Source organism: Anser anser (genome assembly GCF_964211835.1).
Source record: "Anser anser genome assembly, chromosome: 21".
Classification (NCBI taxonomy): domain Eukaryota; kingdom Metazoa; phylum Chordata; class Aves; order Anseriformes; family Anatidae; genus Anser; species Anser anser.
The window spans coordinates 10,473,746-10,488,471 of NC_139742.1; the positions used below are offsets into that span (position 1 = coordinate 10,473,746).

The 14,726-nt window shown below is 36.6% G+C and overlaps 2 protein-coding genes across 2 annotated transcripts in view; one reads left to right on the forward strand and one right to left on the reverse strand.

The window, feature by feature from the left end:
* Positions 1-7,360, reverse strand: part of C5 (complement C5) — a 28,016-nt gene extending 20,656 nt beyond the window's left edge. The window contains exons 1-8 of the mRNA XM_083807456.1: positions 6,945-7,360; positions 5,781-5,973; positions 4,886-5,048; positions 4,206-4,276; positions 3,457-3,548; positions 1,262-1,344; positions 675-765; positions 256-361 (exon numbers count right to left, since the gene is read on the reverse strand). Coding sequence (XP_083663582.1) covers positions 256-361; positions 675-765; positions 1,262-1,344; positions 3,457-3,548; positions 4,206-4,276; positions 4,886-5,048; positions 5,781-5,973; positions 6,945-7,009 — 864 coding nt within the window. The 5' untranslated portion in view covers positions 7,010-7,360. The remainder of the gene's footprint in view (positions 1-255; positions 362-674; positions 766-1,261; positions 1,345-3,456; positions 3,549-4,205; positions 4,277-4,885; positions 5,049-5,780; positions 5,974-6,944) is intronic.
* A 1,266-nt stretch (positions 7,361-8,626) lies between these two features.
* The window catches only part of CNTRL (centriolin), a 33,792-nt gene continuing 27,692 nt past the window's right edge, over positions 8,627-14,726 (forward strand). The window contains exons 1-7 of the mRNA XM_083807454.1: positions 8,627-8,866; positions 10,332-10,587; positions 11,002-11,135; positions 11,667-11,797; positions 13,140-13,281; positions 13,754-13,940; positions 14,035-14,228. Coding sequence (XP_083663580.1) covers positions 10,365-10,587; positions 11,002-11,135; positions 11,667-11,797; positions 13,140-13,281; positions 13,754-13,940; positions 14,035-14,228 — 1,011 coding nt within the window. The 5' untranslated portion in view covers positions 8,627-8,866; positions 10,332-10,364. The remainder of the gene's footprint in view (positions 8,867-10,331; positions 10,588-11,001; positions 11,136-11,666; positions 11,798-13,139; positions 13,282-13,753; positions 13,941-14,034; positions 14,229-14,726) is intronic.

Consider the following 14,726-nt stretch of genomic DNA (forward strand, 5'->3'; position numbering starts at 1 on the left):
AATGTTATTTCATAGAAATTTCAAACACAGTTTACTCAAGGAAACAACTGAACGAGACTGAAGTCCCATTCCGTCTGAGATGCTGCCTCTGAGTTTCATTGTAAAGTATGTTTCTATGCCTCTGGGGACAGAATTACAAAGGAAAAGTTGACACTCAATAGCTGTCGATGCAAATGGAGTTGGAAGACATTCTCCCCAGCTTGAATGGAATTAGATCAGTCCTGAACTAAGCAATTTAGGCTTGTTTTTTCTTACCCTAGTTACATGCATTGCACGAGGCATCATTCTTTTTCCAGTTCCTTCAATTATTCCAAAACGAAGAAAAACATCAGCACTTGGAAGCCTTTTATTATAAAAATAGCTGTGAATAAAGCAATGATAGAAATGTTTTTAAAATCATAATGGCTGCAACAAAGCATTCATTTTTGAGAAGAGTCATTTCCTAATCAAGAAATAGAAAAAAAAAATGCCTATGTAGCTTTACAAACACTTCTGTTGAAAAATAATCACTCTGAGCATTTTAAAAAGGTTCACTTAGCTCTCTCACATAGCAGAAATGATTGTGATGATAGGGCTCCCTGAGAAAGTAAAAGAGGAAGTTTCTCAACATGGGACAATCATTCCTAAGGAAAAGATGAGACACACATCTATAAATCAAAGCCTAATTTCCTTACCTGGCTTTCACAGCAATCCTGAAGTCCTCAAATTTATCAGAACTAATAAAGTTACGTTCTGGCTCTATGACGATGGAAAAGCTTGGCAGTGCTGAAAAAATGAGTAGAAAATTAAGCCACTTTGATGTGTTTTTAAACACACAGATTCTCAGAACCACAGATACTCAGAAATATGTCACTGTATATGCATCAAAGAATCACGTTTCAAGTGATTTGAATTATGTCACAGCCCAAAGATAAAGCTGTCAGCTTGTCCGCAGTGAACCACGAGTTATAAAGCCCTAAGTTAACAGCTGCTGCCCTGGCTCCACATTTTGCACCAGTGCAACTGCATCAAGATTACTCAGGATGCTGAAGAATAACTCTATAGGCAAGTTGCATTAATACAATCTTATACTGATATGACACATTAGCTTGAACTGATATTGCCACTTGGCACTATACTGCATCCCATTGCTGTATAAGTAGGCCAACGTTACTTCAAGCATTTCTGTGTTTTGTTCCTCTGTGTTGTATAGCTGCCCTACATGAATTTCATGCAATAAAGGCATGTAGAATGAAGATTCACATGTACATGAACACCTTACCATATTCCTTAACTTCGAATTTTGCAACAGCAGAGGTTATGAAATTCTTTTTGTACTTGGCTTCAATCTTCCAAATTCCATATCTATAATATCAACAATCAAACATTATTTTTTAAAATGAAAATTAATATCAAAAGTGAAAATATTAATGTTAATAATTAGAAAAATCGGGCACTGATTTTTTTGCGCATGTACAATACCTATTTGAGAAGATTCTGCTACTTTGATATTTTGAATAAAATTACTTGAAACTTATTTTGAAGGATTGATACATATTTGAAAAGAATATGCCATTATTTATGTTCTGACTACTGTCAGATTTTTTTTGTCATACAGTTACAAAAAGCAGAGACATATTTTGAAGACTGCAAATGTAACTGGAGTCATTAAAGCACTATTTGCTACCATCTTCCACTTGCCAATTATCACCCCTGAGATTAGACAAATGCCTATTTGTGGCTCTCCAGCTCTGTTTCAGTGTAGACAGTATGATTACTGTGCATCACCTATCTGATTTACCATAATTTGGATGATTTTTTCCTGCAACTAGAAGCACTCAAAAGGCATGTGTTTCATTTCAAATTGCTTTACTTAAGCCCACAAAAGTCTAGGTGCAGGTCATATTTAACTGCATCTATCTTCCTGTTTTACCATTCAAAGAAACTTCATAGAATCGTACGATGGCTTGAGTTGGAAGGGACTTTTAAACATCATTTGTTCCAACCCCTCTGCCATGGGCAGGGAACACCCTCACTAGAATGAGTTGCTCAAGGTCCCATTCAACCTGACCTTGAACGCTTCCAGGGCATCCACAACTTCTCTGGGCAACCTATTCCAGTATCTAACCAGCCTTACAATAAAGAATTTCTTCTAATCGAAATCTACTCCCTTTCAGTTTAAAACCGTTACTTCTTGTCCTATCACTATGTGCTGGTAAAGAGTCTCTTCCCATCTTTCTTGTAGGCCACTTTTACATATTAGAAGGCTCCCGAGTCTTCCCTTCTCTAGGCTAAAACAAACAACCCTCTCTCAGCCCATCTCCATAGGAGGGGTGCTCCAGCTCTCTGATAATCTTTGTGGCCCTCCACTAGACCTGCTCAAAAAGGTCCATGTCTGTCTTGTGCTCAGAGCCCCAGAGCTGGGTGCAGTACTCCGCGTGGGGTCTTACAAGGGCAGAGGACAGGGGGAGAATCACCTCCCTCGACCTCCCAGCCACACTTCTTTTGATGCAGCCCAGGATACGACTGGCTTTCTGGGCTGCAAGCGCACATTGCCAGCTCATGTCAAGCTTTTCATTCACCAGTACCCCAAGTCCTTCCCTGCAGGGCAGTTGAGGAAAATTCTCCAGAGGGCTCATGCCTTCTGTTAGGGTCCTTCTCTCTGACTAGAGTACTGAGGCCCAACCGCAATTTACACTAAACAATTGACAGAAAAACAGTTCCTACAATATTTTGACTTTATATTACCACGATAAAAGTGATGCAAGTCTACAGTTAACAGAATCTCAATTTCAAAAGGGATACAAAATTAATTTTTACATGGACTGAAATTATTGCTGATTTCCTAATGGAAAGTAAATTTGACAGAAAACATTTTTTCAAGTGCCTGCTAAGCATCCTTCTGCCAACTCAGTGTATCTTCAGCACCCTCTCAAGACTAAAGGGAGAACTGTAGAGGCACGTATATTGTATGGTGTTACTGGAAAAATGCTGGTGATTTGTATGAATATATGTATGAAATACAAACACTTCCCTTCATTGAAATCAATACGTTTTTGACAGTGTTTCTATCTCTACAACAGAAAATTTATTTTTATTATTTTTTAATTGAGCATGACAAACCCACCACCAACTGCTCTCTTATCTCAGTTTTATCACCAGTGTTTTCACTTATTGCATCTCCTCACTTTCTCTCATTACAGTGAGGATATTCCATATGTTTGAGAATACATGCAGTAAGCTTCTCATTTCACTTTAAGAGACAAATGTTCATTTGGAAGTTAGCTAAAAAGAAGAACACTTTGTCATAAGTTCTTTATCTATACCATTGTTACTAATTATGTGAAATGATAGAAATCTCCAAGTTTTAAGCCATGGGCACTCTGTGTATCAGCAAAAGACATTCTGATAGTCTTTTGAAAAAAAGAAAAGGCAGTATTATGTTAATAATTCTCAAAGAACATTAATTATACCTACTTAGGATTAGGAGGAATCTTGAAGTCAGGAAAAGAAACTATTCCAGTAAAGTCTTTTTCTTCTATGATATCCACTTTTACTCCATCAGGATCCTTTGAAAAATAATAGAAAAGAATCAGCAGTTAGATCATTCTTATTAAAAGAAAAATCTTCATTCAGTGATTTTAGTGGGACCCTGCCCATAATGTACATTTCTAAGACTTTTGCCCATTTCACAGCACCAAAATGTAAACATTTTACAAAGAAATTCAGGTTCTGAAATTCTGATAAAACATTTTACTGAGTTTCCAACAATTAAAAGTTGTTACTACACAATACTTAATATTGCTAGAAGGTTACTGTAATAACAATAATAACTATTGTTATGGTTAAAAAAACATAGCACAGGAGCTACTGATTATTTTTTCTATCTTAAAAGAAATAAACAACAATATGAAAACCATATATTATCAAAATTTTCTCACAAATCCTTTCCCTAGATATTAAGGATAATTCATAGTTTTTCATTTTCCATTCTGTAACAACTTCACATCAAGGACTTGAAAAGATCTAAGTGTGCAGTCTGTTTTAGATCTTTTAAAAGATGTCTGGCTACCTGCAAAAAAAAAATTTCTAACGTTTTTATTATTGCAAAAATACTTACTTAACAATTTTATTATATATCCATTGCAATGCTGATTTACTACATAAGAAGGTTTATTGCTTTTGTGACCCACACAATATTGAATTTAAATTCAGTAACAACATACCACAAATGTTAGGACAGTTTCTCGCCGAGCTGGCTGCAGATCTTCATTCAGAGAGTAAACTCTGACTTTCACTGTAAGAAACATTACAATAAATCTCAAAGTCGTACTGTTATTAATGTTAAAACAAACAAACAAACAAAAAACATAAAACTTTTTTTCTCTACTAATTTATTTAGTATTTATAGAACGATTTTGACCTTTTGTCAGTATGCTATCCAAACAATATTTATTCATGCTAGCAACAACAGATCCTGCACCAACACTTTTTCTGCACTCAAATCACAGTGCAAGGCTATTTCTTACAATCACAATACCAACAGATCACTTTTGCAGCAAATAAGCTCAACCTACACAAAACCAACAATTCAGTTGTCATTATTTCTTGACAATTTTTTTTAATACATATTCCCTGTACAATTTTTCCAGTGTTTGTGCCACAGATTAATCATGTAAGGTGTAGAGGACAGGGATTCAGAGGAGAGGATATCGGGAGAAACAATTAATTTCTACAGTATGATCAAATATTTCAAAATATTCTTTTGATGATTAAGAAAATAAATAGTGACTGATAATAATACACTATGAACAAGAGCTTAAAGTACATTTAAATCCTCGTTCCCTGTCAATGTCATCAGCTCATAAAAACTAAGTAAAAACTAAGAGAAATAAACATTATTCACCTGACTGATCGGGAGTATAAACTGGTTTGTCTGTGTGAATAAAAAGAAAGCCATTCTCATAGGAAACAGGAATTTTTTTCAATCTGGTAAAATGCGGGGAAACAGCTTCCAAATACACATACTTGACTGAATCTGCTGTTCTTGCTAAATCTGTTGGTTGAAGCTGGAGGAGATGAGATACTGTTAAAGAATATTAAAATATTTTTCAAGTATTTTTTCTACAGCATTTCTTGTTGAGAATAGGTTCTGAATAGCAATTAATATTCTGTTGTTAATTATTATTAAACAAAAACATCAACACCCACAGAAAGGGCTTATTCTTGCTAACATCATTAATAACAGTCTGAAATATTAAACTACAAAGAAGTATTTTCAATTTTGTATTATTTCAAGAACAGAAATAGCGCAGTTAAAACACAAGTTATGAAGTTATGAAAGTCTAATTTACCAGACTTCCATTTATATACATAGCGAATCTCAGCCACAGCAATGTTGCTGTTGTGGTTGATAGTTTGGTGAAATGGCTTGAGCTTCAGTTCAGTTGCCATTTTGGCTTACTCTGAACACTCATTTGAGGTATCTTGTCTACACTGAACACTTTTCCATCCCTTCCTTTTTGTTTTTGGAATGTTATGCAAACAAGATAATGTTTCTAAAATAATATGATCTTATGTTTAGCTTTGACATCACTCCTTTACACTCATTTTATCCAATATAATTTCAGTTTCAGACAAACTAAAATGAAATAAACTACACACAGCAAACTGACAAGTCAGGGCCCTAGGCTTTTCCTCCCAGTATAAGCAACTGTAAGTTTACCACAATCTTGGTTTTTTTAACACTAACGACTAAATGCAACAATAAAAACATGACAAGAAAAGTCCAAATTCCTTACTGTTAAAGTTACAGAATCTTGAAATTTGTTGGCTGGAGTTAAAGAAATCCTGCCAGACGAATAAGAAACAAGCTTATCTGGAAAGCTTCTTAAGGCAACGTTGACTGCAAATTCCTTCTCATAACCAAAAGCTTGAACTACGACTTTCTCAGATGTCCCAACTCGGAAAATCTTTGATGCTGTAAGGACATAGCTGTATACGAAATATGAAATAATAAAAGGGTATTGGAACTATACTTTCGTATTTCTTACTTACATTTGTAATTCATTCATGTAGACACTGGTAAAGCAAACGAGCTAAAGATCAGGCAAAGTTATTCTAATACAGAAGTTAGAAACAGCATAGCCCCAGTTAGAATCATTTTTATGAAAATTGTAATGTAATGTTACCAAATAACAGCTTAGGCAATATATACGGATTTGATTCTGCAGACACAGAAAAGCATGCCTACGATGACAGGATATTTATGTAAAAATAATTACTTATTTTGCCAAATGAACACCCAAAACGCTAATGCTTCAAGTAGCATACTTGTATAGTTTTCCCACCAGCAACGTTCTTACTGAAATGAAAGGGCAACTTACAATAAAAACAAATGTGAGTAAATTTTTGTAGGATTACCCTGATTTCTTCATTGCTTTATAAACTGAAGTATGCATTATTCCACAAAACCACAAACCAGGCTTTAATAGCTGAACATATATTATACCTAATGTAAATATATATATATGAAGTGCTGCTGCACATTCAATATACATGCACCTTTTTCTGAAATGGTAATAGCACCTAGATCGATTGCTATAAATAAGAGCTTTTATGAAACCCATAGCATAGTATGTCTTCAGGCACTATAGAAAAGGTATCAAGCACCAAGCTTTACTTAACTTTTTTGCACATTTATCTTTTCATTATGTCCAGAATTTATGGAACGTACTGAGTTGATTCTACCCCTTTCTTTGGCAGCAAATAGAGTAATTCCAGAAGCAGCAGTCCTTTTTCTAAGGTTAGTCCACATACATTAGTAAGAATTTTGCCTGTGAAGGCACATCAGTTTGAATAGTGTCTTCTGCACTGGCTCTACTGAAATCCTGTATCTATTCACTTAAAATAGCAGTCAACTATCAAGTATCATTTCCAGTAAATACTATATTTGTTTTACTTACGTTTTATCTTGACTAAAAGTTGTTCCAGAAAATAACAAAATAAAACAAAATATTAAAATAGCCATAGCATCACAACTAACACACCAACAACGCTAACAAATCTGGATTCAACTCTATCTGGCTTCTGCTGTAGATGAACAGAAATACCACCAATACGTATCACCCACAGTTAATAATTAATTGCAGATCTTGTTTTACTAAAATGTTATTGCCCCTTCCAAATTCTTTAACTCTCAAAGAATCCAGAACAGCTAAACTTAGGATTTCATTTTTTTTAAAACATATGGAGCAATTCTGTCAATCCTAACATTCTCCCTGTTAGATAGCCATATAAAACTTTTCACAGGAAGAAAAACAAAACCACAAAAAATCAGATTCAGCTAGTACTTCAGAAAATATTTTTTATTTAAATCCATGATATGATTTTAAATTTGCTTCTGAAGAAAAAAGCATTTCAATTATATTGACCAGACTGTCCTGATATTTTTAGATCAGAAGTTTCCTTTTTTTGTTTTGTTTTGAAATAACTCTTTGCTTGCAATTTTTTATTTATTTTTTATTTTTTTTAGCTATTTGTATTCCTGATTATGCCAGCTTTCTGAGTACCTACATTAGAATATGAAAATACTAGGGCATAATACACTCAGAACATGTACTATTGTAAATAGCATTTGCAAAAAGAAACTAATAAAAGCTCTGCATACTTGGTATTTAAGCATAGGATCTAAGCAAATAGGATTATAGAAAGTTAAACTAAAGTTGTGTAAGACTTCTCAAGCTTAAATAAACACTGGAGTCAGCCTTTACGGGAAAACTATTTACAAAACTATTTCTGATCAATGTAAAATTCAATTACAAGAAGACCAATAGGGCCTTCAGAAACTGAAGTTACAAATGACAAGGGAAGCAATGAAGTATGAAATAATAAAGTATATTAATATTAAAATAAAATAATAAAATATAACGATTGTTATTAAAAAAAACACGTCCAAATACCTGTCAATACAAAACCACAAGAATGTTCATGTGGGTGATATGTAAATAAAAAGTAGTAACCAGTAAAGAATGTTGGAAAACACTTTAAAGGTCTAACAATATTCTGGATGCTTTTCAACTTGTATTGGTTATAAACTCTAATAGTTATGTCTTCCTTACATTCTTTGTCAGATTTGGTTTACTGTTTTTTCTACTTGCTGCACATTTCACACCTACAAAGTGGGCAGACTCCAAACACACACGTAACATCAAGCTGTTAAAAAGGCTTTATTTAAATATTGCTGTGAAAATAGTGTTGCATTTAGGCCTACTTCACTGAGTTCTGGAGTTAAAACCCATGTAAGGACAATTTTACGTGTGTAGGCTACAATGTGATACACGCAGACGTATAAAGCACGAACAAAAAAATCCCCAATAGCATGAGAAGGGAACAGGTTGTTATATATAGGGTCACTTCATAGGGTCACTGGGGCTTCAGTCAGGACAAAACCCCTCAGCACCCCCTCAGCAGGGGACACAGCCTGAGGCGAGGCTCCCGTTAGCCCCGCGGCGGGAAGGGAGCGGCGCACGCGCCTGAGGGGACCCCGCGGGCGGGAAAGCGGCGGGCGGGGACAGGGGCGCGGAGGGGCGTGGCTCCGAGAGGTCCCGCCCCCGAGCCCGGTCGCCCGTCGGCGGCCAGCGACCAAACAAAATGGCGTCGGGTCGGCCTCCGGTGCCGGGTCCTTAAAGGAGCCGCGTACCCGCGGGCGTGGCGGCCGGGAGGCGGGGGGGGGCGAGGACCGCGCGGCGGAGGAAGGCAGGTGGCGGACGGGGGTGGGTCCCGGGGGCCGCCGCCCTCACGCGGGGGGCTGCGGGAGGCCGTGGGAGGCCACCCTGCCCGCCCCCGCCCCGGCGAGCGGCGAAGCGGCGTTACCATGTCAACGCAGGTAAGCACAGCGGCGGCCCGAGGGGATCTCCCTCAGCGGGCACCGCGTCCCTCTCGGCGTCCACCGCGCTCCCGGCCGCCTCGCCGCGGGCTGGGCGAGCGGCGCTGCCCCGGGCTGGCCGTCCTGTCAGCGGCGGGACGCGGTGTGGCGGGTGCGCAGCGCCCAGCGCGGGGCTGGCTGGCGGCACCCGGGCCCCTCGGGCTCCCCTCAGGGTGCACCGCTCGGCGCTCCCCCCGCTCCCGCCCTTTAGAGCACGGGAGGTTCGTCGGGGTTTTCGTTGCCAGAACGCATTTTTTTCTCTGTAAAATCTAAGCGTTAAGGTAACTGGCTGCTTTTCTTTAAAGCATGATGACGCTTTCCATGGTAGCTTTTCACTTGCTCGCCGCCGTCTTACGCCTCTTCTGCCCCTTCAAATCTCACTTTCCCGGCCCTGAATGAGTTGTGTCTGTATATGCTGGCTTACAAGAGAGTGGCTTTTACCTTCATTCTTTTTTTGTCTTTAAAGATTCATTGAAAATTCCATTGTAATAAAAAAAAAAAAAAGCTTTCTCAACGTTAAGCTATATGAGTGATTACATTGTGTCTAAGTTCCCCTAAAAGCACATGCTTTTATCTTAAAGAACATCTTAGAATGTGTTTTTGCTTACAGGGTCTCGGTTTTGGTAAAACCCCATCCCTTGGAGATGTTTACTACGAGGGCTTCCACACACACAATGAGTATGGCTCTTTCTGCGCTTACCCGTAGGGAAACCACATTCGTCATCGGTGGAAGCTGCCATTAACAATTCTCTGGAACTTCCCACTCAGTCACAGAATAATTTGTTGCAGAAAGGGGACACTGTGCCAGTGTTAGACTGATACTTATTTATTTATTTTTTACTTCCTTTTTTTTTTTCTTCCCCCTTTTGCTTGTAACTGCTCTTTTAGCTACAAAGTGGATGATTTCTAGCCTCCGTAAAAGCACTTGGGATCCTCATCCTGTCTTTCTGTCCTCTGCCAACTATGTTAGCCTGAGTTGTGAGTGTCTCCAGACTTTGCGTAAGCCATAAATTACATGCCAAAGTTACCAAGATGAGCTGCAAAACAGAAAGCAGTTCAGCACAGTTCCTAGCATTGTGCTTTAGAGTGGCATAAGTATACAGCTATAACATTCCTCCAGATATGCGTTGGCCCATGAAAAATGGAAGCTGTCACCCGCTGGAGAATTGGTTTAAATATATTTTTGGCACCCTATTATTGCTGGAAATATTTCCTATGCTAAAAAGACAATTTTTCAAATATCACCTCTGTGATGTCTCAAACTGTGTATCATCTAAAGCAATACATTGTGCCATTAGGCACAGATATTTAAACAACAAGCACCTAAAATCCTTCAACAACATACTTCTTTAGCACCTTTGTTGGAAAGCAAACAATTAAGAGTTTTGACTTACATAGAGAATTACATTTATTTTTTTCCTTCCAGATATTGGTCATATGATATTCTATATTTTTGGCAATGAAGAAAAGCTACATAAAAAAAGCATTATGTGGAAAAACACAGATGCCATCTTCTCGGACACCTAGTCCAATGTCTTCTGTTGGTTCAAGCACCAGATCACCATCTCCTCGTAGCCAACAGACGTCTCCATCTGCTCACAAAAACAGGGAGCAGAGGAATCAGCAACTTGATATTACAGCAAAAAATGTAGAAGCTGCTCTTGAAAATAAGTTTCATGAAGGTAATGTATAAAAAAAACTGCTGGTGTAAAAGTACACAATAAAACCACAAAAGGCCAATGTTCTGTCAACTCTGTGATTAAAGATCTATGATCTGCTGGAAAGAAATGTGAGTAATTTGCTTTCAACTCTTGGTTCTCAAATGTGTAAATGATAGCAGTGAAAGCTGTATAGAATAATGCACCAGCGGAGAATACTAAAAAAGGGAGGAACATACTGTGCCTTTTTTGAAAGAATATACCCGCTTATGCTAACACGTCATTTCCTGTAAATGCATCTGGTGTGCTGTTTCTTCTCATCCCATATGGGGGAGAATAATTTTCAATGCCTTCCCTGTATTCAGGGTGAAGTAGAAGATGAATGTAAAGGTTACAAATTGTTTCACCACTGAAGGTAGTTTCTTTGTTTAATTTCAGATGAAAATGGTGTTAGTCCAGGAGTTAAGTACATCACAGAACCCCTCATAAAAGTCCTGTCAAAACAGGAAAATTTGGCATGTATAAGCTCACTCAATCTTTCATCCCCAAAGGATGGGGACAAGAAATTTAAGGTAAGTTATTGAAAATAACTGTTAATAAAACCAAAGTACATTTTGATATATATGTGTGTATATATATATAAAAAATAATTGTTTATATCCACTTAAAAAAAGACCTTTGTATTCTAATTATGTTAGCATAGTTCTGTAGAAGCTTCTGTAAAAATAAAAAATATGTATATATAGAGAGAATGTCAATGGAGACTTGTGCAAAAGAAGAAACCATGAATCAATTTGAATAAAGTTGAGAACACTGTGTAAACTTCTTAATTTTTGGATTGTGCTGCTATTTTAGTCGGGGTTCTTTATAGCAAATTCCCTTTTGTGTAGATTGGTCCACTGCAAACTTAAAATCTAGTTTTACTCCTCCAACACTATGGAAGGCTGTTAGTTAAAAGAGGGTGCAACAATGAAAGTGATTAATAACATGTTAGAAATACTTTGCATTTTTTTTAATGAATGTGTTTGGTAAAAATGGAAATCTGCCTTTCTCATTTAAAGAAGTAAAGTGCAATGCTAAGTCACATGTTTTCTGTTCTTTAGTATATAGAAAATTTGGAAAAGTGCTCTAAACTAGAGACACTAAATCTTAGCAACAACCAAATAGAAAAGATTGAAAAGTTGGATAAACTGTTGAAGTTGCGTGAGCTCAATTTGTCTTGCAACAAAATCAGGTAAGCAGAAACACTTAATCATTTAATCTCATCATATCTTACCAAAACTATTAAAGCTGTCATTCTCTTATAGTTTAAATGAGATCTCTGAAGTGTGAAAAGTTAAACTGAATTTCCCATCTGTGGATGGCAAGACCATAATGCTTTGGTGAGCTCTTATTAAAAATCGCAAGTTCCTATGAAATATCCTCAGAAAGGTATTTGAAGGAGAAATAGTTCTGGGAAGTGCTGTTAATTTACCAAGGCTTCAGTTAAAAATGTTTTCCTAGGAAACCAAGCAAGAAATACAAGTTTCCAGATACCATAACGAAGAGCATACAATATCCCAATTTAATTAAACTTGTACTGTATATTGTTACCCATAGTACAGGAAGTTTTTCCTTTAGAAGAGGAAGCTGAATGGACCTGATCAGGCAGGCTGTAAACTCACTAAATTGTTTTTTCACTTTCACTGTTTCAGGAGTCTAGTATCTTTTCTGAATAGTGTAAAAAATTCGGAAGAGTCATGGTTCAAGCAATAGCAAACATCTTTGTTTCCTGTAATTTTTTTTATTAGTGAATTATGATCTTTACATGACTGACTTTGCAGTAGAGAAGTTGCAATTTCAGTAGAGAAGTTAACAATATTAAGTAAGCAAGACACTAGCATTTCTACAGATTGCATTCACACAACTTCCTCACTTAACAGGAATTGAAAAGGTCATAGTAGCTTTTAGCTAGCACTGTACATTTTCAGACTTTAATTATGTACAATTGGTTTCTACTCAAAAATTAGCAGAGCAACAAGAGCACGTTCAACCCTAATTTGTTATGACATTTATCTTTAGATCAACACCCAAGGAAATTAAAACTCAGTATATTTTCCTTGTTAGTGGTTAAGTGTACTACTAAAAAATGTAGTTCTGTACACTCTAACTTTACAGTTGATTCTTGCTTTTGTCTGGAGAAAAAAAATAAACCCTTTTATTTTGGTTCAGCAGTGTTGCATAAGTGTGCAATGACATTCTCAGAAGAAAAAGAGCAAGATTTGTATACTAAAATGTTATTGTCCCACATTCAAATAATGTTTTTAATGTTGTAAGGGAGAGGTGTAAAAGTTAAGGTTTTGCCACCAACAAATTCTTGCCCTTTTTTTTTTTTTTGGCCTTAGCATAGCACTTGAAGGTAAGCTGGTGTAATTTCATTTAATTTATCAGACCATTGCAGCAAGCAACTGTTTTTTGCTATTCTTTGAATGGCAATTAGTTGAGAAAGATTTTGCTGTAGTTTGTCCGTAATGCCTCAATTGCACTGTAAATTTGGTATGCATCACGATGAGTTATGCTTTTCTTCTTATTTTCAGTAAGATTGAAGGCATAGAACATATGCATAATCTACAAAAGATGAACCTTGCAGGGAATGAAATTGAACATATTCCTGTGTGGGTAGGAAAGAAACTGAGATCCCTGCGCATCCTTAATTTGAAACAGAATAAAGTATCATCAGTAAGTGACTTAATTTCCATGTTTTGCATCTACAAGAGGGTGTCTATGAAATGAATTTACTTAATAATACAGTTTCTAAAGGAGTCATGGTATTTAGGGGGAGAAAGAAACCAGACTTGAGTATTCCACACGATAAAAGTTCACTTGTCTCATGAACTAGTCTGGGAGAATGGAAGGTTGTGTATATCCATAGACCCTGTGATCTTTGACTTTCCAAGGTCAAGCTTGATGACATTTGTTCTCTTTGCAGTGGTATTTTTTTCATGGAGGAAGAAATTTGATTTTAGGAACTTACTTTAGTCATAGTACTGTGTATTTTGGTAGGTTTTTAGAGCTTCCAGTTTATCATAAATACCAAAATGGATGATATAGATCTAACATATAACATTTTCTACAATCAGAAATTCAGTTAATTCAGTTCAATTGTTCTTGGAAGGATGTCTAATCATTGTACCATTTGTCTTTGATCTAGCTTCATGATATAGCTAAACTAAAGCCTCTACAAGATCTGACTTCTCTATGCCTTGCTGATAATCCAGTTGCAAGTCTGCCTCACTACCGCTTGTACACCATATTCCACTTGAGAGCGCTGGAAAACTTGGATGGACAGACAGTGACAAATAATGACAGGCAGGAAGCTTTAAAGAGGTTTAATTTAGGTAATAAAGCTATGATAGAAGTGTAGTGAATGACACCAAACAAGTTTAGCTGGAAAAGATTTCTATCGTAAAATTTTTTTGCTTCATTTTTCAGAAGAGATAGAAAAATTAGAAAGAGAGTTGGAAAACACAGTAAAGGAGATGGAGAACCTTAAGCTTAACCAGTCCAAAGTGCTTGAACAACTTCACCATCAAGATGAAGTCAACAGATCACTGAAAGAAAAGACTTTGCAGCAGAAGCAAAGCTATGAAGATCTACAAAGGGACGTGGACACCAAAAATGAATTGGTAAGGTAATCACTTGCACTAAGTATATATTTGGAATAGTTTTGTTGTCAGAAATAGGTGTCAATGGGAGAGTTCAAATGGCTGTAGATTTATGTTAAAGATCAAGAGAAGTCAGTATTTTGGGAGACAAAAGTAATGACCCTTCAACTTTTTATAGAATGTCTTTGATATTCTTTTTGTGGAAAAAGTAAGTATATTGAACAAGCAGTCAGTATCAATCTCGTAATTTATAGTTTATAGTAACTATTTTTTGGCCTGTAGTCATTTTTTTCTTTAATTCTTTTTCAACTGATGAAAGGTTAAGCATCCTCTAGCTGCTAAATTGTTGACGTAGTAAATCGCCTGTGTTGTTCAGACTTCAAAATGCTGCTGTAATAAGGGAAAAAGATTAAATACTTTTATAAGAACAAGGTATAAGGCATACATGTTGCATGCCAGTAATAACCACTTGATGATTATTATTTCAGGTAATGCCCATTAGTTTGCTTGTACTTTCTT